This window comes from Coregonus lavaretus (assembly GCF_964263955.1).
Source record: "Coregonus lavaretus genome assembly, chromosome: 19".
Classification (NCBI taxonomy): Eukaryota; Metazoa; Chordata; class Actinopteri; order Salmoniformes; family Salmonidae; genus Coregonus; species Coregonus lavaretus.
Window position 1 is genome coordinate 7,556,383 of NC_140006.1, and position 24,029 is coordinate 7,580,411.

The 24,029-nt window shown below is 42.8% G+C and overlaps 1 protein-coding gene across 1 annotated transcript in view; it reads left to right on the forward strand.

Annotated features, from left to right (window-relative positions):
* The window catches only part of LOC311146226 (excitatory amino acid transporter 5-like), a gene marked incomplete at both ends in the record, with an annotated part of 98,526 nt that overhangs the window by 54,935 nt on the left and 19,562 nt on the right, over nucleotides 1-24,029 (forward strand). Inside the window, 6 exons of the mRNA XM_084182733.1 lie at nucleotides 1,428-1,643; nucleotides 7,804-7,846; nucleotides 12,214-12,448; nucleotides 12,805-12,904; nucleotides 18,245-18,478; nucleotides 23,677-23,871. Coding sequence (XP_084038859.1) covers nucleotides 1,428-1,643; nucleotides 7,804-7,846; nucleotides 12,214-12,448; nucleotides 12,805-12,904; nucleotides 18,245-18,478; nucleotides 23,677-23,871 — 1,023 coding nt within the window. The remainder of the gene's footprint in view (nucleotides 1-1,427; nucleotides 1,644-7,803; nucleotides 7,847-12,213; nucleotides 12,449-12,804; nucleotides 12,905-18,244; nucleotides 18,479-23,676; nucleotides 23,872-24,029) is intronic.

Sequence of the window (24,029 nt, forward strand, 5' to 3'; positions counted from 1 at the left end):
ATAGTCTACTGTGCTGTGGCCAAGAGGTGAACAATAGATGATTCTCCCCCAAAGAGTCCCCCTGTAACCTACCATTAACAAATTACAGACCCAGGCTTTGACAGAGCTGCAACAAATGTTGTTTCTATGGGGGAGATTAAGACAGAAACAGTATGGCCTGTAATAAAGCTGTCCCCTCGTGTGGTCGTTAGATCAGATAGTGTTCCTGTGAGCGCATTTGTGTCCCCACAGATCAACACATTTCCCTGGGCCTGGAAATAGCACGTCTCTTCCTCAATGGTGGGGAATGTCTCCTCTGAGTAATATGGGGATTCTGAGCGGGGGATATATATTGCACAAAGTAACACATATTTTTCTGTCAGTACAAGTTATTTTTTCAGTTTTAACCAAATGTGATATTTACCAATTTTGAGGGGATCAATTACATTTTGTAGTTCAGATTTGTACCAAATTATCAACACTCCAGAGTCTCTGCCTCTATTGACAGATCTGTGTTTCTGTAACGACACAATTACCTCTCTGTAGCCTGTGGGACAGTGAGTGACAATGTCTCTTGCAGAATGATGCAGAATGATGACAACATCTTTCAGATTTTTTTAAAACTCCAGTGCTAAACTCTTCAGTCCAAAGGTTGACAAGTTTAGGCCCTGAATGTTCCACATGCTAACTGATCGCGATTTCATGTTGCAAAAAGAAAGATTAGCACAGTCAAATACAGTAACTACTAAGTTAAGAGTGAGATAAACAATGGATAACAGAAAACATTTGTTCTCTTTTTTTATTTTTATATTAATTGAACAAGTGAACTTTTAGTACAATAGCTGTGTGTGCGCGTGCGCGTGCGTGCGTGCTTGCTTGCTTGCTTGCATGAGTGCGTGCTTGCATGAGTGCGTGTGTGCGTTTAGTGCAGATATACTGAAGGAGCTGTTTAATCTCACTCAATCCTACAGAGTTCTCCTGTCCTCTGAGGGCCTCCGCGTAGCCGCGCTGGTCCTGCTGTTGGGTCCGTGGAGGGGCAGATCTGGGCCGGGGGGCTGCCTCTCTGGTCTGGTAGAGGTGGTGGTCTGGTGTGGGGTAGTAGGCTGGGCCCAGTCCAGTCTGGTTGTGCTGATGGAGGTGGTGATGCTCTGGTGGTGGGTGGGTCCTGTGGGGTGCGCTGGGTCTGGTGTGGCATTGAGGGGGACTGGGGCTCCTTGGTGGTCTGGTAGGGGTCTCTGGATGCTCCTCTGTCCAGTGCAGTGTGGGGTGTTTGTCTACCAAGTGCCCCCTAACCATTCTGTTTATCTCTGTCTTCTCTCTCTGTGATGATCTGCCTGGCTCTTTCCCTTCCTAACCATTCTGTTTCTCTATGTCTCCTCTCTCTGTGATGATCCGCCTGGCTCTTTCCCTTCCTAACCATTCTGTTTCTCTTCTCTCGCTCTCTCCAGTTTGATGTCGGGGCTAGCAGCCCTGGATGCCAAGTGTTCCAGCCGCCTGGGCATCATGACCGTCTCCTACTACCTGTGGACCACCTTTGTGGCGGTGGTGGTGGGCATCCTCATGGTTACCATCATCCACCCAGGGGGCGCCGCCCAGAAGGAGGACAATGAGGACAGCGGCAAGCCAATCATGAGCTCCGCTGATGCCCTGCTCGATCTAATTCGGTAAGATATAATTAAATTGACCTTTGACCTTTGTTGTTGCGTGTCCTACTGAATTTAATTGTTCTAAAATCAGCCTACAGTGAAGGTTCAATGGTTCAAGGGTTCCAAGGTTGAGGGGTTTTATTAGTCACGTTTACAATAAACACAACATTTGTTTCCCCAGTGCAAAACATATTCAAGACAGGAATATTACTATAACTTTATCCGTTTCTCTTCAAGCCTCTGTACTCTGTGACTGTTGACATGCTAAAAGCTTTGCTGTTCAATAAATCAAATGTATTTACATAGCCCCTTTTATAAAAGCAACATTTCTTACAAGTGCTTTACACAGTAACCTGGCAACTGCAGATTCCCAAGACCCTTCATCAGAATTCGTTTGAGGCAGGCTTTAGATTTTTTTTCTTCATAAAACCATTAAGACATGTACAAGAGTGTGCGTGTGTCCATGAGTGCGTGTGTGCATGTGTGCCTGTGCGTTCCGTGTGGAGATTGTAGCAGGCAGCCAAGGGGCTTCCAGCTCTTAGCTTCACCTCATCACCCAGACCAGTCCTTTTCACATTTCTCCGGTGAGAGTTTTTAACTGTTTAATTCAACTGTGCCAGAGGTATTTGGGTAATATTTGAAAAGATATTTGGAAATATAAGGCCCTGATATATTTGGAAAATACTAAGCTATGAACTGCTTATAAATATAACCGCTGCTCCTAGGCGCAGTTGTTCCTGTTTTTGTTCTGAGGAAATTAGCATCCAGCATTGTGGTATAAAAACAAATTGCTGTACATACTCTGATGTTCTACCGTGCGTGCAATGATGTGCAATGATGTCAGAGGGAAAAAAACAGTGTTTGTTGTTTGACGTAACGGACATCGCAGTTTCACCACTATGGATTCCAGCTTTGAAGCTCCTACACCTCCTGCGTTTGGTTGTCTCTCTCCCAGCCAGCCTGGTGGTTAACCATGTGTGCTGTGTCATGTGCCGTCTCAGTCTCACGGAGTGTGTGTGTGTGTGTGTGCGTGTGTGTCTCAGTGACACGAACAGGAAGTAAAGCCTAATGCCTCCTCTGTCAGTGGGTCACAGCTAAGCTAATTAGCCAGGTGAGGGATGGAGGGTGAGGGTTAGGGTTACGCTAGACAGGCTCAGAGCATCACTGTGTGTATCACCATAACAGTCGGTCAGTGGGCCACTGTCATGAGCACTTAGCCTGTGGCCCTACACAGCTCCCAGTCACAGGCCTGTGGCCCTTACCTACACACAGGGACATTTACATTTTTACATTTTAGTCATTTAGCAGACGCTCTTATCCAGAGCGACTTACAGTTAGTGAGTGCATACATTTTTCATACTGGCCCCCCATGGGAATCGAACCCACAACCCTGGCGTTGCAAGCGCCATGCTCTACCAACTGAGCTACAGGAGCCTCTCGTGTAGTAAAGCCTCTCGTGGAAGGCTTTACTACACAGACAATTGCACTTTATTATTACTTTATTATCGCTAAGTATTAATCATTAACAAACATTTACCATCTTTTATAGTAATCGTAATAAAGAAAAAAAGACAGTAAGTTGGCATTCATGTTTGTTCGCATACGTGTTGGCAAACGTGTCTTTTTTTTTGTTAGAGCTGAACACCTACCTTGTCATGTGCTGTCCTGCATCAGGAAACTGTAACAGGTCATCAGATTTATACTGTGAAAAAGTGTATGTTAAGCAAGACTGAGGGATTCTGTGGCCCTTACCTACACACAGAGACCTCATGTGAGAGACTCTATACAGACAATTGTACTTTATTACTACTTTATAACTACTTTATTACTGTTAAGTATAACTGATTAAGGAACATTGACTATATTTTATTGTCATTGTGTAAGTATAGGTGGTATATTCATTCAGGTGTATATTTTGATTAGAGCTGAGCACGTGCAGTAGCCTGTTACGGGCTGTTAAACGTAGGAAACTGATGCAGAAGATAACTGCACAATCATTTATATTTTAAAAACATGAGAAATGATACAAATAATAGGTGAGTGCTAAGCACTGTGCCATTTTTAAAATGCGTGAGAAAATGACCTGTTTATCTATACCAGGGTTGAAGTCAATTCCATTTAAATTCTAGTTAATTCAGGAAGTACACTGAAATTCCGATTCCAATTCTCTTTAATGCTTTTCAACGAGGAACATGTGGAATTGCAATTGACCCCAACCCTGGTATCTACCTAGGCAGCAGCTGTGGTACATGTACGTGAGGCCAGGAGCAGGGATCCTGTCTATCGTTCTTGTTGCTGCGTGTTTTTTTTTATATCCCAGAGGACAGCTGTGCTCAGGATTTACCCTAAAGCTCCTTTAGAGTCTCCCTCCCTGCCTTCATCTATCATGCCAGTGTATATGTGTGCTTAAGTCCGTGCGCCTGTTTTTGTGCATGTTTGTGCACGGTGCATGCGTGCGTGTGCATGTCCAAGTGTGTGTGTTCTTATGGCCGAGAGCTTGTTTGTGTGTGTTTAATGTGTTGTGTATATGAACGTGTGTGATGGTGAGGTGTAATTAGTGGCATTGAGGTCAGTGTTTCGTTCTGATCCACACTGTGTTTGATTAACAGAGTGGTTTATTAGCAGGCTTTAGTCTCATAGAGGACCGGAACGGATTACTTAGTAATGGAATGTACTATAAATCAAATCAAATTCAAATCCAATTTATTGGTCACATACACAGTTTACAACAGGTATGACCTAGTGATTTAAATATACTGCACTTCAATACTCTATATCAGTATTTTTGTTTTAATCAATCACATTTTATGTACAGTTGAAAGTCGGAAGTTTACATACACCTTAGCCAAATACATTTAAACTCAGTTTTTCACAATTCCTGACATTTAAACCTAGTAACAATTCCCTGTCTTAGGTCAGTTAGGATCACCACTTTATTTTAAGAATGTGAAATGTCAATAATAGTAGAGAGAATGATTTATTTCAGCTTTTATTTCTTTCATCACATTCCCAGTGGGTCAGAAGTTTACATACACTCAATTAGTATTTGGTAGCATTGCCTTTAAATTGTTTAAATTCGGTCAAACGTTTCGGGTAGCCTTCCACAAGCTTCCCAAAATAAGTTGGGTGAATTTTGGCCCATTCCTCCTGACAGAGCTGGTGTAACTGAGTCAGGTTTGTAGGCCTCCTTGCTCACACACGCTTTTTCAGTTCTGCCCACAAATGTTCTATAGGATTTAAGTCAGGGCTTTGTGATAGCCACTCCAATACCTTGACTTTGTTGTCCTTAAGCCATTTTGCCACAACTTTGGAAGTATGCTTGGGGTCATTGTCCATTTCGAAGACCCATTTGCGACCAAGCTTTAACTTCCTGACTGAAGTCTTGAGATGTTGCTTCAATATATCGACATAATTTTCCTTCCTCATGATGCCATCTATTTTGTGAAGTGTAAAAAAAAAAGTCCCTCCTGCAGCAAAGCACCCCCACAGCATGATGCTGCCACCCCCTCACGGTTGGGATGGTGTTCTTCGGCTTGCAAGCAACCACCTTTTTCCTCCAAACATAACGATGGTCATTATGGCCAAAGAGTTCTATTTTTGTTTAATCAGACCAGAGGACATTTCTCCAAAAAGTACGATCTTTGTCCCCATGTGCAGTTGCAAACCGTAGTCTGGCTTTTTTATGGCAGTTTTGGAGCAGTGGCTTCTTCCTTGCTGAGCGGCCTTTCAGGTTATGTCGATTTAGGACCCGTTTTACTGTGGATATAGATACTTTTGTAACTGTTTCCTTCAGCATCTTCACAAGGTCCTTTGCTGTTGTTCTGGGATTGATTTGCACTTTTCGGACCAAAGTACGTTCATCTCTAGGAGACAGAACGCGTCTCCTTCATGAGCGGTATGACGGCTGCGTGGTCCCATGGTGTTTATACTTGTGTACTATTGTTTGTACAGATGAACGTGGTACCTTCAGGCATTTGGAAATTGCTCCCAAGGATGAACCAAACTTGTGGAGGACTACAATTGTTTTTCTGAGGTCTTGACTAATTTCTTTTGATTTTCCCATGATGTCAAGCAAATAGGCACTGAGTTTGAAAGTAGGCCTTGAAATACATCCACAGGTACACCTCCAATTGACTCAAATGATGTCAATTAGCCTATCAGAAGCTTCTAAAGCCCTGACATTATTTTCTGGAATTTTCCAAGCTGTTTAAAGGCACAGTCAACTTAGTGTATGCAAACGTTTGACCCACTGGAATTGTGATACAGTATATTATAAGTGAAATAATCTGTCTGTAAACAATTGTTGGAAAATTACTTGTGTCATGCACAAAGTAGATGTCCTATCCGACTTGCCAAAACTATAGTTTGTATATGTAAACTTCCGACTTCAACTGTACGTTTTCTTCTTCAAACCATCAATCAACAAATTAATCACGTTTTATTTATACAATGAATTTTACAAATGTTTAGCGAGTATGTTGTTTATTATTGCACTATATACATATAAATAGCCAAAATATTAATACAATTACTGCACTATACATATACAGATGTCTTGCAAATGGCCACATAAAGCTGGGAAGTGAGTTATGTCCTAAGACGTCCTTGTCAGAGACCCAATTATAACCTATTATAACAGCATCTAAGACTCCTATTAGAACTAGCAGTTAAGAGTCTTGGCGTGGGGCCGCTGGGCCGAGTCAGGTAACCGGCTAACTCTACTTCCACATGAGTCTGACTTTACTTCACCTGGCCGGGTGTCTCTCACTTCAATCACAATTTATGTCATTGTCCGCATTGATGGCCATATGTACAGGAGATTCCATTTGTCTCCTGGTGCCTTCAAGGCTGAAAGTGATTAAAACTGGACCTGAGGTTGTGAATGTAATTTTGTGAATTAAATTGTTGTGCTTGGATGGTTTCAAGAGCGCATAAAGAGCTGCACATTTTTATATGTGTTATTGCGGTTGATATATTTTCAGAGAGAACTTGTTTTGCAAGCTACATTAAAAGACGTGTGTGTCTTATTAGTAGAAAGTAATTGACTCTGTCTTATACTGTAATGTATCATGTATTTTATGTACACTGTAATTGTTTTGTGTCAATTCATTCGTGACTAATAAATCGCATTAGTTCATTTGAGTAAATGCATTCCTCATTTGTAGAGTAAACTCTTTGATTGACTGAACACTACCAGTCAAAAGTTTGGACACACGTACTCATTCAAGGGTTTTTCTTTATTTTTACAATTTATTTTTTAACATCAAAACTATAAAATAACACATATGGAATCATGTAGTAATGATGTCTTTACTATTATTCTACAATGTAGAAAATAGTACAAATAAAGAAAAACCCTTGAATGAGTAGGTGTGTCCAAAGTTTTGACTGGTACTGTATGTTCATAATTTAGTAGGTCTATTGGTAAATGTTATTTACACTATACACATAGCATTATGCATAGGTTCTAACGTGACATCTCTGGCTAAGATAGACTTGATCAATTAAAGCTTGGACTGTGGTTGCTATAAACAGCTCATAAGTCCTATAAGCCACTTAATAATCACATAAAGCTATCTTAGAAAACATGTAGTTATAGTACCGAGTGGGGACACGGAGACTCTCAAGCTGGCTAGATCCATCGGTTACCAATCCAAAATACATTCTAATCATAATCAGAGCTTTGTGTATAATTTTATCCAGGGCTACTCAATCACAGTCCTGAAGCCTGAGGGACACAACTATCTGACCAATCAGTTAAATTAATTGATCAATTACGAGCAGTAGGTGAATAGCATTGGTGTAATAATACACACATGTTTTAGGGCCAACTGACAGTCTTATTCTAATGAAAATGCTGCTACTGGTTTGACACATTGTGTACATCGTTTCTGGTTATCCACAAGATGATATGAATGAGAGAAGTGGAGTACGAAAAAAGGTTATAAAGTGTAAAGCTTTTGGATGTGGTCAAGTTCTCTGACTCCTCATATGGAACATGCTGTGCTTCCATGCCTGTTATAGGAAAGTCCAGTCACATAACAGATTTTAACTTTACATGGAAAAGTTTGATTGAAAAATGTTGAATAATGCTTTTTCAGTTATCTTAACACTTTCATTTCTGTAACCTCTCAGACAGCTACAGAGTTTAACACTTTTCTATATCCTTCCCTTCTAGCAACATGTTCCCTGCCAACTTGGTCCAAGCAACTTTCCAACAGGTGAGTAGCATGACATTATCATACTGTATATAGTAGAAATGTAGCTGTTTCCATTTTAGTTTCCTAAAGAGTTTTAGGAGGAGTGCCAAAGCATGAAATACAGTTAATAGGAGATTAATGAGATAATGAGATTATTTGAATGGAAGTCTGTGTATGTTTGAAATACAAATTCACCAAATTATGGGTGACCGTTAGTGACAGGAATGAATTCAATACAGTATCTTTAACTAATTCCGATTCTTTTTCACATCATACATAGCTTGTATATCTATCTATACATAACATGTTAGATACTTCAGTATGACATTAATGTACCCTACCGGTCAAAAGTTTTAGAACACCTACTAATTCAATGGTTTTTCTTTATTTTTACTATTTTCTACATTGTAGAATAATAGTGAAGACATCACAACTATGAAATAACACATATGGAATCATGTAGTATGAAAAATGTATGCACTCACTAACTGTAAGTCGCTCTGGATAAGAGAGTCTGCTAAATGACTAAAATGTTAAAAAAATGTAGTAACCATAAAAGTGTTAAACAAATCACTGCTACTCATTCCGTACTGCTACTCATTCCGTTCACTAGTTCTGGAGGTCTTCGTCACTGACATGGATCATTACCACCAACTCCGGACTGTCTTATCTCATTAAACACACGGTTTCCATTCCCCCTGATTAGTATGTGTATATATGTGCCCTCTGTTCCCCATTGTCCTTGTCCATTATTGTCCCATGTCCATTGGTCTCGTGAGTACCGTGTATAGTGCTCTTGTTGTTTACGGGTCTCGTCCCGTGTATTGTGTAGAGGTTACACCTCGCTCTTTGTTTGGGTTACATCCTTTTGTATGTAAGACGTGTTTGTGTTGGGTGGAGTAAATTAAACCCCTAATACGTATTCCTGTGCCTGTCTTCAAATCATTATACAACGTGACAGAATAATCAACCCATAAAAATGGAGACAGCGGGAAAGGCCGAGCTGGCGATCATCGTAGAGACAGTCCAGCATCATGAGTACTGTCTCTCCAGACTCGGCAGCACCATGGACAGTGTGCTGGCAACCATCTTGCGGTTGGAGGGGAAAGTGCAGTCCCTCCAGTCTCCAGCACTGGTTCAGGCACCAGCCCCCACACCACCAATACCTGCCTCCGTTCCATCTGAGCCGGTCCCGCGGAATACCCCTGTCCCTCCCGGAGCGCTTTGACGGCGCGCCAGCGAGATGCAAGGGATTCCTTCTGCAATGCGACCTGTACCTCGCTCGCTACGCCGAGGATGTCTCCGGGAGAGACAGGGTTGCCACAGTCATCTTGGCACTGACCGGACAGGCCCTGGACTGGGGTGCCGCGGTTTGGGAAACGGGCGGACCCGAGGCGATCCGGTTGGAGAACCTCCTGCGGTCCAGATGAAGATCTACATGGAATCTGGAGCCCATGGCTACACCTCCTCCATGGCCAGAGCCGATGGAGGTGTGCTCTGCACGTTTGCCCGAGGCAGAGCGTAGGAGGAGGAGGAATCTGTGCCTCTGCTCCTATGGTGGAGAAAGGGGTCATTTTTCCCTGACCTGCCCTCTATCCACTAATAGGCGAGGAGGTGACAAGCCAGGGAATTCCCCTGCTCCAACCCAGCAGAGGAGAGGCAGGAAGAGGAGACCCCCATCATCCCTCAGTTCCGTATCATCGCACCAGTGGTGTGGGACGTGGACGCCAACATACGGCAGGCCCTGCATACGGAACCCACACCTGCACAGTTCCCGGAGAACCGCGCCTACGTGCCCAAGGGTGTGCGGGACCGCCTCCTTTTCTGGGCGCACACGGAGCCTGTGTAGGGTCATCCTGGGATAGGCCGTACCATCGCCTGCCTGACTGAGAAGTACTGGTGGCCCACCTTGGCTAGGGACGTCCGGGTTTAAGTCTCTTCCTGCTCCATCTGTGCCCAGTCTAAGACACCCAGACACCTCCCTTATGGAAAGCAACTTTCCCTGCCTGTTCCACAACGACCCTGGTCTCACTTCTCGGTGGACTTTGCCACTGGCTCTTTTTACGCACGTCTTCCAGCACTACGGGATCCCGGAGGACATTGTGTCAGACCATGGCCCTCAGTTCACCTCACACATATGGAAAGCGTTCATGGAACACCTGGGGTCATGGTCAGTCTCACCTCCGGGTACCGTCCTCCAGCTAGTGGGCAGGTGGAGAGGGTCAATCAGGAAGTGGGCAGGTTCCTGAGGTGTTACTGTCAGGACCGGCCGGAGAAGTGGGCGGATTTTCTACCTTGGGCTGAGTATGCACAGAATTCCCTCCGCCACTCCTCCACTAACATCACTCCTTTCCAGTGCGTGTTGGGGTATCAGCCAGCCCTGGCACCTTGGCATCCGAGCCAGACCAAGGCCCCTGCGGTGGACGAGTGGTTTCAGCACGCTGAGGAGATCTGGAACGCTGCGTGTGTCAGCACAAGGAACAGGCCGACCGCCACCGCAGTGAGGAGCATGTTTTCTCTTCAGGCGACCGGGTCTGGCTCTCCACCCAGAACCTACCCCTCCGCTTGCCCTGCCGGAAGCTGAGCCCGCGGTTTGTGGGGCCGTTTAAAGTCCTGTGGAGGGTTAATGAGGTAACGTACCATTTGCAACTCCACGCTAATTACCGCATTAACCCGACTTTTCATGTTTCTCTCCTCAGGCCAGTGGTGCCTGGTCCTCCTCCTCTGGACATCAAGGGAGGTCCGACGTACTTGGTCCGTGAAGTCCTGGATTCGAGGCATCAGGCGGGGCATCTCCAGTACCTCATCGACTGGGAAGGGTACGGCCCAGAGGAGCGGTGCTGGTTCCTGCGGTGGACATCCTGGACGCTTCGCTGACCAGGGATTTTCACTGTCGGCACCGTGACCGACCCGCACCGCGTCCTTGTGGTCGTCCCCGAGGCCGGTGTCGTCCCGCTGCTAGTGCAGCACATCGGGGGGGGGGGTACTGCCACGGATCACCCCGGTACTGCTGAGGAGTAAATTATACCCTTAATACGTATTCCTATACCCTTAATGCTTTTCCAACAGTCTTGAAGGACTTCCCACGTATGCTGAGCACTTGTTGCCTGCTTTTCCTTCACTCTCTGGTCCAACTCATCCCAAACCATCTCAATTTGGTTGAGGTCAGGGGATTGTGGAGGCCAGGTCATCTGATGCAGCACTCCATCACTCTCCTTCTTGATAAAATAGCCCTTACACAGCCTGGAGGTGTGTTGGGTCATTGTCCTGTTGAAATACAAATGACAGTCCCACTAAGCCCAAACAAGATGGGATGGCGTATTGCTGCAGAATGCTGTGGTAGCCATGCTGTTTAAGTGTGCCTTGATTTCTAAATAAATCACTGACAGTGTCACCAGCAAAGCACCCCCACACCATAACACCTCCTTGCATGGTAAATACACATGCAGAGATCATTCGTTCACCCACACAGCGTCTCACAAATACGCAGTTTGAACCAAAAATCTCAAATTTGGACTCCAATCCGAAGGACAGAATTCCACCGGTCTAGTGTCCATTGCTTGTGTTTCTTGGCCCAAACAAGTCTCTTCTTCTTATTGGTTTCCTTTAGTAGTGGTTTCTTTGCAGCAATTCGACCATGAAGGCCTGATTCACACAGTCTCCTCTGAACATTTGATGTTGAGATGTGTCTGTTACTTGAACTCTGTGAAGCATTTATTTGGGCTGCAATTTCTGAGGCTGGTAACTCTAATGAACTTATCATCTGCAGCAGAGGTAACTCTGGGTCTTCATTCCTGTGGCGGTCCTCATGAAATCCAGTTTCATCATTTCGCATACTAGTTTTTGCGACTGCACTTTTTGCGACTGGCGTTCATATCTTAAAGTAATTATGCACTGTCGTTTTGCTTTGCTTATTTGAGCTGTTCTTGCCATAATATGGACTTGGTCTTTTACCAAATAGGCTTATCTTCTGTGTACCCCCCTACCTTGTCACAACACAACTGATTGGTTCAAATGCATTAAGAAGGAAAGAAATTCCACAAATTAACTTTTAAGAAGGCACACCTGTTAATTGAAATGCATTCCAGGTGACTACCTCATGAAGCTGGTTGAGAGAATGCCAAGAGTGTGCAAAGCTGTCATCAAGGCAAAGGGTGGATATTTGTAAAATCTCAAATATATTTTGATTTGTTTAACACTTTTTTGGTTACTATATGATTCCACATGTGTTATTTCATAGTTTTGATGTCTTCACTATTATTCTGCAATGTAGAAAATAGTAAAAATAAAGAAAAACCCTTGAATGAGTAGGTGTTCTAAAAATGTTGACCGGTAGTGTATGTTAGATACTTTAATATGATATTAATGTATATATCTGGTCTTATTAGTACCGTACCAGGAGTATCCCCATCATGAAGGCCCCCCCACCCACGGTGGCAGCCTCCCTGATGGAGAGCACCACCCGGAGGGTCTATATCTACGGTGTCCAGGACGACAACGGCACAGACATCCAGAACTTCTCCCTGGACATGACACCTCCACCCGACATCCAGATGCGCACGCTGCCCGGGACCAGCGATGGCATGAACGTCCTGGGGATCGTCATCTTCTCCGCCACCATGGGTGAGTGACGTCATCACTGACCTCTGACCTCTACCCCTAACCCCCCAGACACCCTGTGGTGTCATTATGGGTGAGGGACAGTTCCACTAACACATGCACGCACACACGAATGCAAGCACACATACACACACACACACAGACACACATAGACACACACAGACACACACACACACACACACAGACACTATCACTATCGTCCCTGCCCTTCATCCAGTTAACCTTTACTTTACTCTTTAGTTCTCTCCTGTTGATCAATTCCCTATAGTAAAAGCACAAACCATTAGCAAATCAATCTGGCCCACGGTATGGTGTCCATGTTGTCTCAGTGTTGTTGTTGTTGTTGTTGGTCTCTCCAGGTATCATGCTGGGTAGAATGGGGCCTAATGGCAGCGCCTTGGTCAACTTCTGTCAGAGTCTGAACGAGGCTGTCCTGAAGATTGTCGCCATAGTGATCTGGTAAGAGCTCTATCTTACAGGGAGAGCAACCCTAATCAAACCAGTAACTCTAACTCTGGTCATGACCTCAATGACCAGAGGGGTATACTACGAAGCAGGATCAATAAGTTAGCCAGCTAACTTTGATAAATAGCCAGAAATAGTTGTTGATTTTCCGGTTCATTAAGAAAGCTAAACTTAGTGATGTGTTTTTGGTTGTTGATTCAATTACAGAATGCCATCTTAAAGATTATCTTTAAATATATTTATATATAAAAATAAAAAATATAAATAAAATATATATATATACACATTAACATTCAAAAGTTTGGGGTCACTTAGAAATGTCCTTGTTTTCAATGAAAACATACATGAAATGAGTTTGAATAGGAAATTTGGCAAAATGAATAGGAAATGTAGTCATTGACAAGGTTAGAAATAATGATTTTTAATTGAAATAATAATTGTGTCCTTCAAACTTTCCTTTCGTCAAAGAATCCTCCATTTGCAGCAATTACAGTCTTGCAGACCTTTGGCATTCTAGTTGTCAATTTGTTGAGGTAATCTGAAGAGATTTCACCCCATGCTTCCTGAAGCACCTCCCACAAGTTGGATTGGCTTGATGGGCACTTCTTACGTTCCATATGGTCAAGCTGCTCCCACAACAGCTCAATAGGGTTGAGATCCGGTGACTGCTGGCCACTCCATTATAGACAGAATACCAGCTGACAGCTGGCTACGGAGAGCGTGATCACATAGTCATCCGGAACAGCTGGTGCTCTCATGCATGCTTCAGTGTTGCTTGCATCAAAGCGAGCATAGAATGGTTTAGCTCGTCTGGTAGGCTTGTGTCACTGGGCAGCTCGCGGCTGTGCTTCCCTTTGTAGTCTGTATTAGTTTTCAAGCCCTGCCACATCCAACGAGCATCAGAGCCGGTGTAGTACGATTCAATCTTAGTCCTGTATTGACTCTTTGCCTGTTTGATGGTTCGTCGGAGGGCATAGCGGGATTTCTTATAAGCGTCCGGGTTAGAGTCCCGCTCCTTGAAAGCGGCAGCTCTACCCTTTAGCTCAGTGCGGATGTTGCCTGTAATCCATGGCTTCCGGTTGGGGTATGTACGTACGGTGATATGAGATTTTTATAGTGTTATGATGTCATGTCATAGTATCGTGGGGACCAGGTTAGAGTTAGTAGATAATTGGCTTGGTGCCACGGAGTCTACATTCCGTTATGTCAAAGGAGATTACTGATGTTTAGGATAGCATGATTGATGGACAGGATATACTGACTTGGGGTAAAGAGTAATAACATCAAAGAATGGGAGTGCTCATTGACGATGGCCAGATGTGGTTAAAGAAATGTGTAACCAAGTGTATAAAATCTGTGAGATTTGTGTGTGTGGGCAGTTCAACTGACAAGGTGGCAAGGCTATGTCCATTTGTTAAATGAACCCACAGGCTCATGATCAAATAAATACTTGGTAAAATCTCCACAGAATGTCTAAGTAAATTCTTGCATCTTGAACTTCTCAATACCAGAAACTCATCATAACATACGGTCACTGTGGGGACGACGTCATCGATGCACTAATTGATGAAGCCAGTGACTGATGTGGTGTACTCCTCAATGCTATCTGAAGAATCCCGGAACATGTTCCAGTCTGTGCTAGCAAAACAGTCCTGTAGCTTAGCATCTGCATCATCTGACCACTTTTTTATTAACCGAGTCACTGGTGCTTCCTGCTTTAGTTTTTGCTTATAAGCAGGAATCAGGAGGATAGAGTTATGGTCAGATTTGGCAAATGGAGGGCGAGGGAGAGCTTTGTATGCATTTCTGTCTGTGGAGTAAAGGTGGTCTAGAGTTTTTTTTCCACTGGTTGCACATTTAACATGCTGGTAGAAATTAGGTAGAACGGATTTAAGTTTCCCTGCATTAATGTCCCTGGCCACTAGGAGTGCTGCCTCTGGATGAGCATTTTCCTGTTTACTTATGGCCTTATACAGCTCATTGAGTGCAATCTTAATGCCAGCATTGGTTTGTGGTGGTAAATAGACAGCTATGAAAAATATAGATGAAAACTCTCTTGGTAAATAGTGTGGTCTACAGCTTATCATGAGATACTCTACCTTAGGCGAGCAAAAAACCTCGAGACTTCCTTAGTATTTGATTTTGTGCACCAGCTGTTGTTTACAAATATACACAGACCGCCACCCCTTGTCGTACCGGAGTCAGCCGTTCTATCCTGCCGATGTAGCGTATATCCCGTCAGCTGTATGTTGTCCATGTCGTCGTTCAGCCACGACTCTGTGAAACATAAGATATTACAGTTTTTAATGTCCCGTTGGTAGGATAACCGTAATCTTAGGTCATCTAATTTATTTTCAAATGATTGAACATTGGCTAATAGGATTGATGGAAGAGGCAGTTTCTCGCTCGCCGTTGAATCCTTACAAGGCACCCCAACCTATGTCCACGATATCTCCGTCTCTTTCTCTTGCGAATGACAGGGATTTGGGCCTTGTCGGGTGTCTGTAGGATATCCTTCGCGTCCGACTCGTTGAAGAAAAAATCTTCGTCCAATACGAGGTGAGTAATCACTGTCTGATATCTAGAAGCTCTTTTTGGTTATAAGAGACGATGGCAGAAACATTATGTACAGAATAAATTACAAAAAACTCGAAAAAACACTCATAATAGTACAATTGGTTAGAGGGCTGTAAAACACACCTCCAGGCTGCGCAAGGGCTATTTTACAAAGAAGGAGAGTGATGGAGTGCTGCATCAGATGACCTAGCCTCCACAATCCCCCAACCTCAACCCAATTGAGATGGTTTGGGATGAGTCGGATGGCAGAGTGAAGGAAAAGCAGCCAACAAGTGCTAAGGATATGTGGTAAGTCCTTCAAGACTGTTGGAAAAGCATTCCAGGTGAAGCTGGTTGAGAGAATGCCAAGAGTTTGCAAAGCTGTAATCAATTATTTGTTTAACACCTTTTTGCTTACTTTCTTGATTCCATATGTGTTATTTCATAGTTTTGATGTCTTCACTATTATTCTCCAATGTGAAAAATAGTAAAAATAAAAAATAAACCTTGAATGAGTAGGTATGTCCAGAACAAGTATTTGATACACTGCCGATTTTGCAGGTTTTCCTACTTACAAAGCATGTAGAGGTCTGTAATTTTTATCATAGGTACACTTCAAATGTGAAAATCCAGAAATCCAGAAAATCACATTGTATGATTTTAAAGTAATTAATTTGCATTTTATTGCATTACATAAGTATTTGATCACCTACCAACCAGTAAGAATTCCGGCTCTCACAGACCTGTTAGTTTTTCTTTAAGAAGCCCTCCTGTTCTCCACTCATTACCTGTATTAACTGCACCTGTTTGAATTCGTTACCTGTATAAAAGACACCTGTCCACACACTAAATCAAACAGACTCCAACCTCTCCACAATGGCCAAGACCAGAGAGCTGTGTAAGGACATCAGGGATAAAATTGTACACCTGCACAAGGCTGGGATGGGCTACAGGACAATAGGCAAGCAGCTTGGTGAGAAGGCAACAACTGTTGGCGCAATTATTCGAAAATGGAAGAAGATGACGGTCAATCACCCTCGGTCTGGGGCTCCATGCAAGATCTCACCTCGTGGGGCATCAATGATCATGAGGAAGGTGAGGGATCAGCCCAGAACTATACGGCAGGACCTGGTCAATGACCTGAAGAGAGCTGGGACCACAGTCTCAAAGAAAACCATTAAAACCACCCCCTGCTCAAGCCAGCGCATGTCCAGGCCCGTCTGAAGTTTGCCAATGACCATCTGGTTGATCCAGAGGAGGAATGGGAGAAGGTCATGTGGTCTGATGAGACAAAAATAGAGCTTTTTGGTCTAAACTCCACTCGCCGTGTTTGGTGGAAGAAGAAGGATGAGTACAACCCCAAGAACACCATCCCAACCGTGAAGCATGGAGGTGGAAACATCATTCTTTGGGGATGCTTTTCTGCAAAGGGGACAGGACGACTGCACTGTATTGAGGGGAGGATGGATGGGGCCATGTATCGCGAGATCTTGGCCAACAACCTCCTTCCCTCAGTAAGAGCATTGAAGATGGGTTGTGACTGGTTCTTCCAGCATGACAACGACCCGAAACACACAGCCAGGGCAAGTAAGGAGTGGCTCCGTAAGAAACATCTCAAGGTCCTGGAGTGGCCTAGCCAGTCTCCAGACCTGAACCCAATAGAAAATCTTTGGAGGGAGCTGAAAGTCCGTATTGCCCAGCGACAGCCATGAAACCTGAAGGATCTGGAGAAGGTCTGTATGGAGGAGTGGGCCAAAATCCCTGCTGCAGTGTGTGCAAACCTGGTCAAGACCTACAGGAAACGTATGATCTCTGTAATTGCAAACAAAGGTTTCTGTACCAAATATTAAGTTCTGCTTTTCTGATGTATCAAATACTTATGTCATGCAATAAAATGCAAATTAATTACTTAAAAATCATACAATGTGATTTTCTGGATTTTTGTTTTAGATTCCGTCTCTCACAGTTGAAGTGTACCTATGATAAAAATGACAGACCTCTACATGCTTTGTAAGTAGGAAAACCTGCAAAATCGGCAGTGTGTCAAATACTTGTTCTCCCCACTGTATATATACAGTACCAGTCAAAAGTTTGGACACACCTACTCATTCAAGGATTTTTCTTTATTTTTACTATATATATATATATTTCTGAATATTTAGGCTAGTTAGCTGGCTAACTCCTTGATCCTGCTTTGTAGTACATATTTACCCCTCAGGGCCGGCTCCAGGTATAAGAAACATAAGCGGTCGCTTAGGCCCCCAGGCTGCCCAGGGGCCCTGACCTCCAGCGGGGCCCCATTGATTTTGTTTGTCACTCTCACATCATTAACATGGTATAAGTAATGGGAAAATGTGTAAAAAAAAATATCTTCACCCATGGCAAAATGGGTAGAATTGCAGGAATTTAGCTGTAAAACTGTACATTTTTTCTCTCTGCCCCATGGCGAAATTAGTAGAATTGTATGACATTTTTTATTAAATTGCACAATTTTCTCTCCGCCACATTGCAAAATGTGTAGAACTGCAGAAACCTTGCTTTAAAAGTGCCACATTTTCTGTACACCCCAAATGTGTAGAATTGCAGGAAAGTAACTTAAAAACCAAAATGTTTCTCTCCACCGTCAAGAGCAGGGCCAACCAAATCTCGCTTAGGGCCCCCAAAAGGCCGGCTCTGTCAATGACCTAAGCTAGTCCAAAAACTAGCCTGTTTGGGTTAAAAAAATTACCTACAAGGAGAATCAATGTAAACAACTCTTAACATCCTGGTCTACCGCAGGTACTTCCCTTTCGGCATTGTGTTCCTGGTGGCTGGTAAGATCCTGGAGATGGACGACCCGTCGGCCATGGGGAAGAAGCTGGGGTTCTACGCTATCACCGTGGTGATGGGGCTGGTGCTACACGGTCTCTTCATCCTACCGGCCATGTACTTCTTCATCACCAAGAAAAGTCCCATCGTCTACATCAGGGGCATCCTGCAGGCCCTGCTCATCTCCCTGGCAACCTCCTCCAGGTAAACAACAACAACCCTAACAATGACCCTAACCCAAACCCTAGCTTCATGTCCACACACTGGCTCAACCCTAACCCTAACCCGAGCCACAACCCTAGCCATAACACTAACCTTAGTCATAACCCTAGCCATAACCCTATAACCCTAACCCTAGCTCCAGCCACAACCCTAGCCATAACACTAACCTTAGTCATAACCCTAGCCATAACCCTATAACCCTAACCCTAGCTCCAGGCACAACCCCTACTCTAACCTAATAAATAGTGTGGTCACATCTTTTCTAAACATCATCTCATCGCATCTGTTGGTATGGAACCCTTGAGGCCCCTATATGGCCTCTAGTCATGGAGACATCAGCTTGGGTGACCTTTGAAAAAGGCAATAATTGATAGTGCCTATTGAAAGTCTACACGCTCCTGCACCATCTTCACATTTTGCTACCTTAAAATGTAATCTAAAAAGGGATACAATTTGATATTTTCCCTACAGATGTACACAACCTACTCAAAGTGAAAGAAAATTATAGAAAATGTTTCTAATGATAAAACATTGAAAAACAATGATGTCTTGATTGCGTATGTCTTCACACCCCAGAGTGAATACTTGGTGGAAGCACCTTTGACAGCCTTTACAGCTGTGAATCATTTTGAATAAGATTCTACCAACTTTCACAATTCCTAGGGCAACATACAGTATATCCATTGATTTTGTCAAAATTGCTCAAGTTCAGTAACTTTGGCTGGGAATCATTGATCGACAGCAATATTCAAACCTTGTCTCTGATTTTCAAGCAAAGTCAGGACTGAGACTGGACCACTAAGGAACACTCAACACCTCTTGGAAAGCAATTCTGGTGTGTCTTTGGCATTAAAATTTATTGAAAAAATAAAAATACAAAAATATCCCAGGGTTAGGTTTTAGAAGACTATGGCGGGTTTTCCTCAAACTTTTTACATGGGCTTTGCTCTTTTCATATTTATTTTGATCCTGACAGACTCCCCAGTCTCTGCCGGTGACAACCATAACCATAACATGATGCTGCCGCCACAATACTTGAAAATACAGAGGGTTTCACTCAGTGTTGAATTGGATTTGACCCAAACCATATTTAGTTTTTAATTTAGGACAAAAAGTTAATTCCTTTGCCGTGTTGTCTTGCAGTATTACTTAACGGTCTTATTGCAAACAGAATGGATGATTTGCAGTGGATTTTTTTTTAAACACAGGCTTCCTTCTTTTCACTTTGTCATACAGGCCAGTAATGTGGAGTGAATGCAATGTTGTTGATCCTCTGTATCATTCGCCGCCATCACCTCATGTTTCAGCATGATAATGCACGGCCCCATGTCGCAAGGATCTGTACACAATTCCTGGAAGCTGAAAATGTCCCAGTTCTTCCATAGCCTGCATACTTACCAGACATGTCACCCATTGAGTATGTGTGGGATGCTCTGGATCGACGGGTACGCCAGCGTGTTCCAGTTCCTGCCAATATCCATCAACTTTACACAGCCATTGAAGAGGAGTGGGACAACATTCCACAGGCCACAATCAACAGGGAGATCAACTCTATGTGAAGGAGATGTGTCGCACTGCATGAGGCAAATGGTGGTCACACCAGATACTGACTGGTTTTCTGAATACACGGCCGTACTTCTTTTTTTTTTTTTAAGGTATCTGTGACCAACAGATGCACATCTGTATCCCTAGTCATGTGAAATCCATAGATTAGGGCCCAATTTATTTATTTCAATTGACTGATTTCATTATATGAATTGTAACTCAGTAAAATCTTTGAAATTGTTGCATGTTGCGTTTATATTTTTGTTCAGTATATTTAATACCAGTTTATTATTAATCACCCATTCTGATACTGACTGTAACTCCTTATTTAGAATTTCAGTGAGCTCACTGGCTTTGGGTGCTGACATATAGAGTGTGGATAAGTATTCACACCCGGGTCAATACATGTTAGAATCACCTTTGGCAGCGATTACAGCTCTGAATTTCTGGGTAAGTCTCTAAGAGCTTTGCACACCTGGATTGTACAATATTTGCACATTATTATTTTTAAATTCTTCATGCTCTGTCAGGTTGGTTGTTGATAATTGCTAGACAGCCATTTTCAAGTCTTGCCATAGATTTTCAAGCCGATTTAAGTCAAAGCTGTAACTAGACAACTCAGGAACATTCAATGTCATCTTAGTAAACAACTCCAGTGTATATTTGGCCTTGTGTTTTAGGTTATTGTCCTGCTGAAATGTGAATTTGTCTCCCAGGGTCTGTTAGAAATCCTCTAGGATTGTGCCTGTGCTTAGCTCTATTCCGTTTCTTTTTATCCTAAAAATCTGCAGCCACCACCATGCTTGGAAATATGAAGAGTGGTACTCAGTGATGTGTTGTGTTGGATTTGCCCTAAACATAATGCTTTGTATTTAGGACATAAAGTTCAGTTCTTTGCCACAAGATTCCTTCCTTTCACTCTGTCATTTAGGTTAGTATTGTGGAGTAACTACAATGTTGTTGATCCATCCTCAGTTTTTTCCTACCACAGCCATTAAACTCTGTAAATGTTTTAAAGTCACCATGGGCTCATGATGAAATCCCTGAGCGGTTTCTTTCCTCTCCGGTGACTGAGTTAGGAAGGATGCCTGTATCTTTGTAGTGACTGGGTGTATTGATACACCATCCAACGTGTAATTAATAACTTCACCATGCTCTAAGGGATATTCAATGTCTGTATTTTTTTTTACCCATCTACCAATAGGTGCCCTTCTTTGCGAGGCATTGAAAAATCTCCCTGGTCTTTGTGGTTGATTCTGTGTTTGAAAATCACTGCTCGATTGAGGGCCCTTACAAATAATTGTATGTGTGGCAATCGAACCGATAGAACGAACGACCAGTCGGCTTGGGTAGCAACCCTAGATTTGTGTTGGGACTATATCTTATGGAAGGATGAAATAGTATGAATAAATTCATCAAAATAAAGCTAATGAAAATCATTATTTGAATGTGTTGGTAACCTCAACATCGTCTCGGCCCTAACAACACCAGTGCCAATATATCCTCCAAACACTGGCTTCTCAGGCATTATCACTTAGTTAGAGAAGCTTCCATTGAAGAACACTCTCTGGTTTCTATTGGATAAATAACTCCAACCATGTGATGGCAACTGATGTAAAGCCATGGCAATTGAGTTTTTTCAATAACAATTTATAATCAATAACATCAAAGGCTGCACTGAAATCTAACAATACAGCTCAAACTATCATCTTATTATCCATTTATTGTATCCAATTATCAGTAATCTGAGTCAGGGCAGTACAAGTTGAGTGCCCTTCTCTATATGCATGATGAAAGTCAGTAGTTAAGTTGTTCTCTGAAAAATAGCATTTTATTTGGTCAAACACAATCCTCTCCATAAGTTTACTAAGAACAGGCAGCAAACGGATTGGGCGGCTGTTAGAGTCAGCAAAGGGTGCTTTACTTTTTTTAGGCAGTGGAATTACTTTAACTTCCTCCCTGCCTGTGGACACACACACTTCTTTAGGCTTTGGTTAAAGACATAGCAAAAAGGGGTGGCTACCATTCTGAATAGTTTCCCATCAAGGTTGTCTATACCTGGTGGCTTATCAATATTGATGGATAACAATAGTTTTACCACCTTTGTTATAAATGGCACATCAACTTCAATGAACGATGGAGATAAATTGAGTTTTCTGCCCATGATATAATTTAACCTTTTACTGCAGTGGGCTAAATCAGGGTCACACAGAGTGATTCTTGGTAGTCTTAAACAAATCTACTTTGAAACAAATGTATACACCTCACACACATGGTTATGGGCTTAAAAAAAGAAGACAACTGTACCATGTCAGATATAGAGATGAAATGTGTTCAATTTTGAGTTTGCATCCCAATATTACACTTTATATACATCACAGAAGACTGAAATATAACAAAACTGTCTGACATAGAAACACAGTACTTTTGTCTGGTTGTTTTAAATAATATTGATTAATTAAGATATTATGAAAAATATTCATAACATTCCACCCATGAGGCCAAAGAGGGCGCCTTTAATCATTGACTGCAGGAAAGGGCTACCGGGGTATTACACCAAAGTATTTTCCCATTGTGTTTTATGTCATTTATCTTTGTTTGGTAATATAATTTATTCTTATTTTTGTTAAGTTTAGTCACAACTTTTCTCAATTTACACTGTCAACCAATCAGCTGAGCAGGCTGACTTATTTGCCACCTCTTTCACTTAATTTATTTGAACCATACTATTTTTCAATTCATCATCAATCCAGTGGGCTCTAACAGTTCTCACAGTTAGTTTCTTAACAGGTGCATGCTTGTCAACAATTGGCATGAATCATTTTACAAATACTTCCAGTGCTGCATCTGGATTCACTTTCTCATACGCGTCACACCGACATACATTTTTTACATTCTCAGCACAAGAATCCTGAAGAAAACATTTTGTATGATCTCTTATAAATTACTTTAGGCCCAACCTTTGGCACTTTGGCTTTCCTTGTTATTGCCACAATGTTATGGTCACTACAGCCACTACTTTGACACTGACAACTGAGAATCTGAGATCAATAAAAATGCCCTTGTCTTCAATCCATCAATAGCCTAGACCTACAGTAGGTGTGTGGAGACACAGATATTGTGCACTATGAGGAGGAAATTATAGTCCTAAAAAAGCTTTCCAATTTCACTGACTCACCCAATGATGCTGAGTGGCGATGGCCGATTCGCTCGTGCCAAAAGCTTATCTCTCTCTTGTTTTACTTGTTAAAACAATGGTGTTCACTCAATGGGCCTATTTGGAAATTGATAACTTGGTAGCCTACAGACCGATTAGTCTTCTCGTTTCAGCAGGATCCATTTGGTTTCCAACCTGTATTTTCCCGCGATTGTATTTGAAATATTGCGAAAGCCTGTTTTGGCTGCATGCTGTTTACTGACAGATTTGCCGCGCGTTCCCGACTGTAGGCATGCCTCATGATTGGGCTACACGCAATCCACAGCTACAAAATTAAAAATATATATTATAGGCCACCCATCACTAAAGTTGATTTGAATGGTAATGCCTGTTCAACTTCACAAGACAATAGAGTTGAGCGAGTTTAATCCAATATTAATACTAATCTAAAACGTAATCTGCTCCTCTGTCTCCTCAGCTCTGCCACACTGCCTATCACCTTCAAGTGCCTCCTGGAGAACAACCACATCGACCGACGCATCATCCGCTTCGTACTCCCCGTGGGTGCCACCATCAACATGGACGGGACGGCGCTCTATGAGGCCGTGGCGGCCATCTTCATCGCCCAGGTCAACAACTATGAGCTGGACTTTGGCCAGATCATCACCATCAGGTATGTAGCCTATAGTCTTAGGCGGAGGGGAGCGTTAACAAATTACTTGTGAGAGGGTTTTTAGTGTTTTAGGCTGGGATTTAATCAGAAACCTAGCTATAGCGCGTACATTTAAAGGGGCAATCTAAAGTTGCTACATCTATTTTTGGACTTGTGAA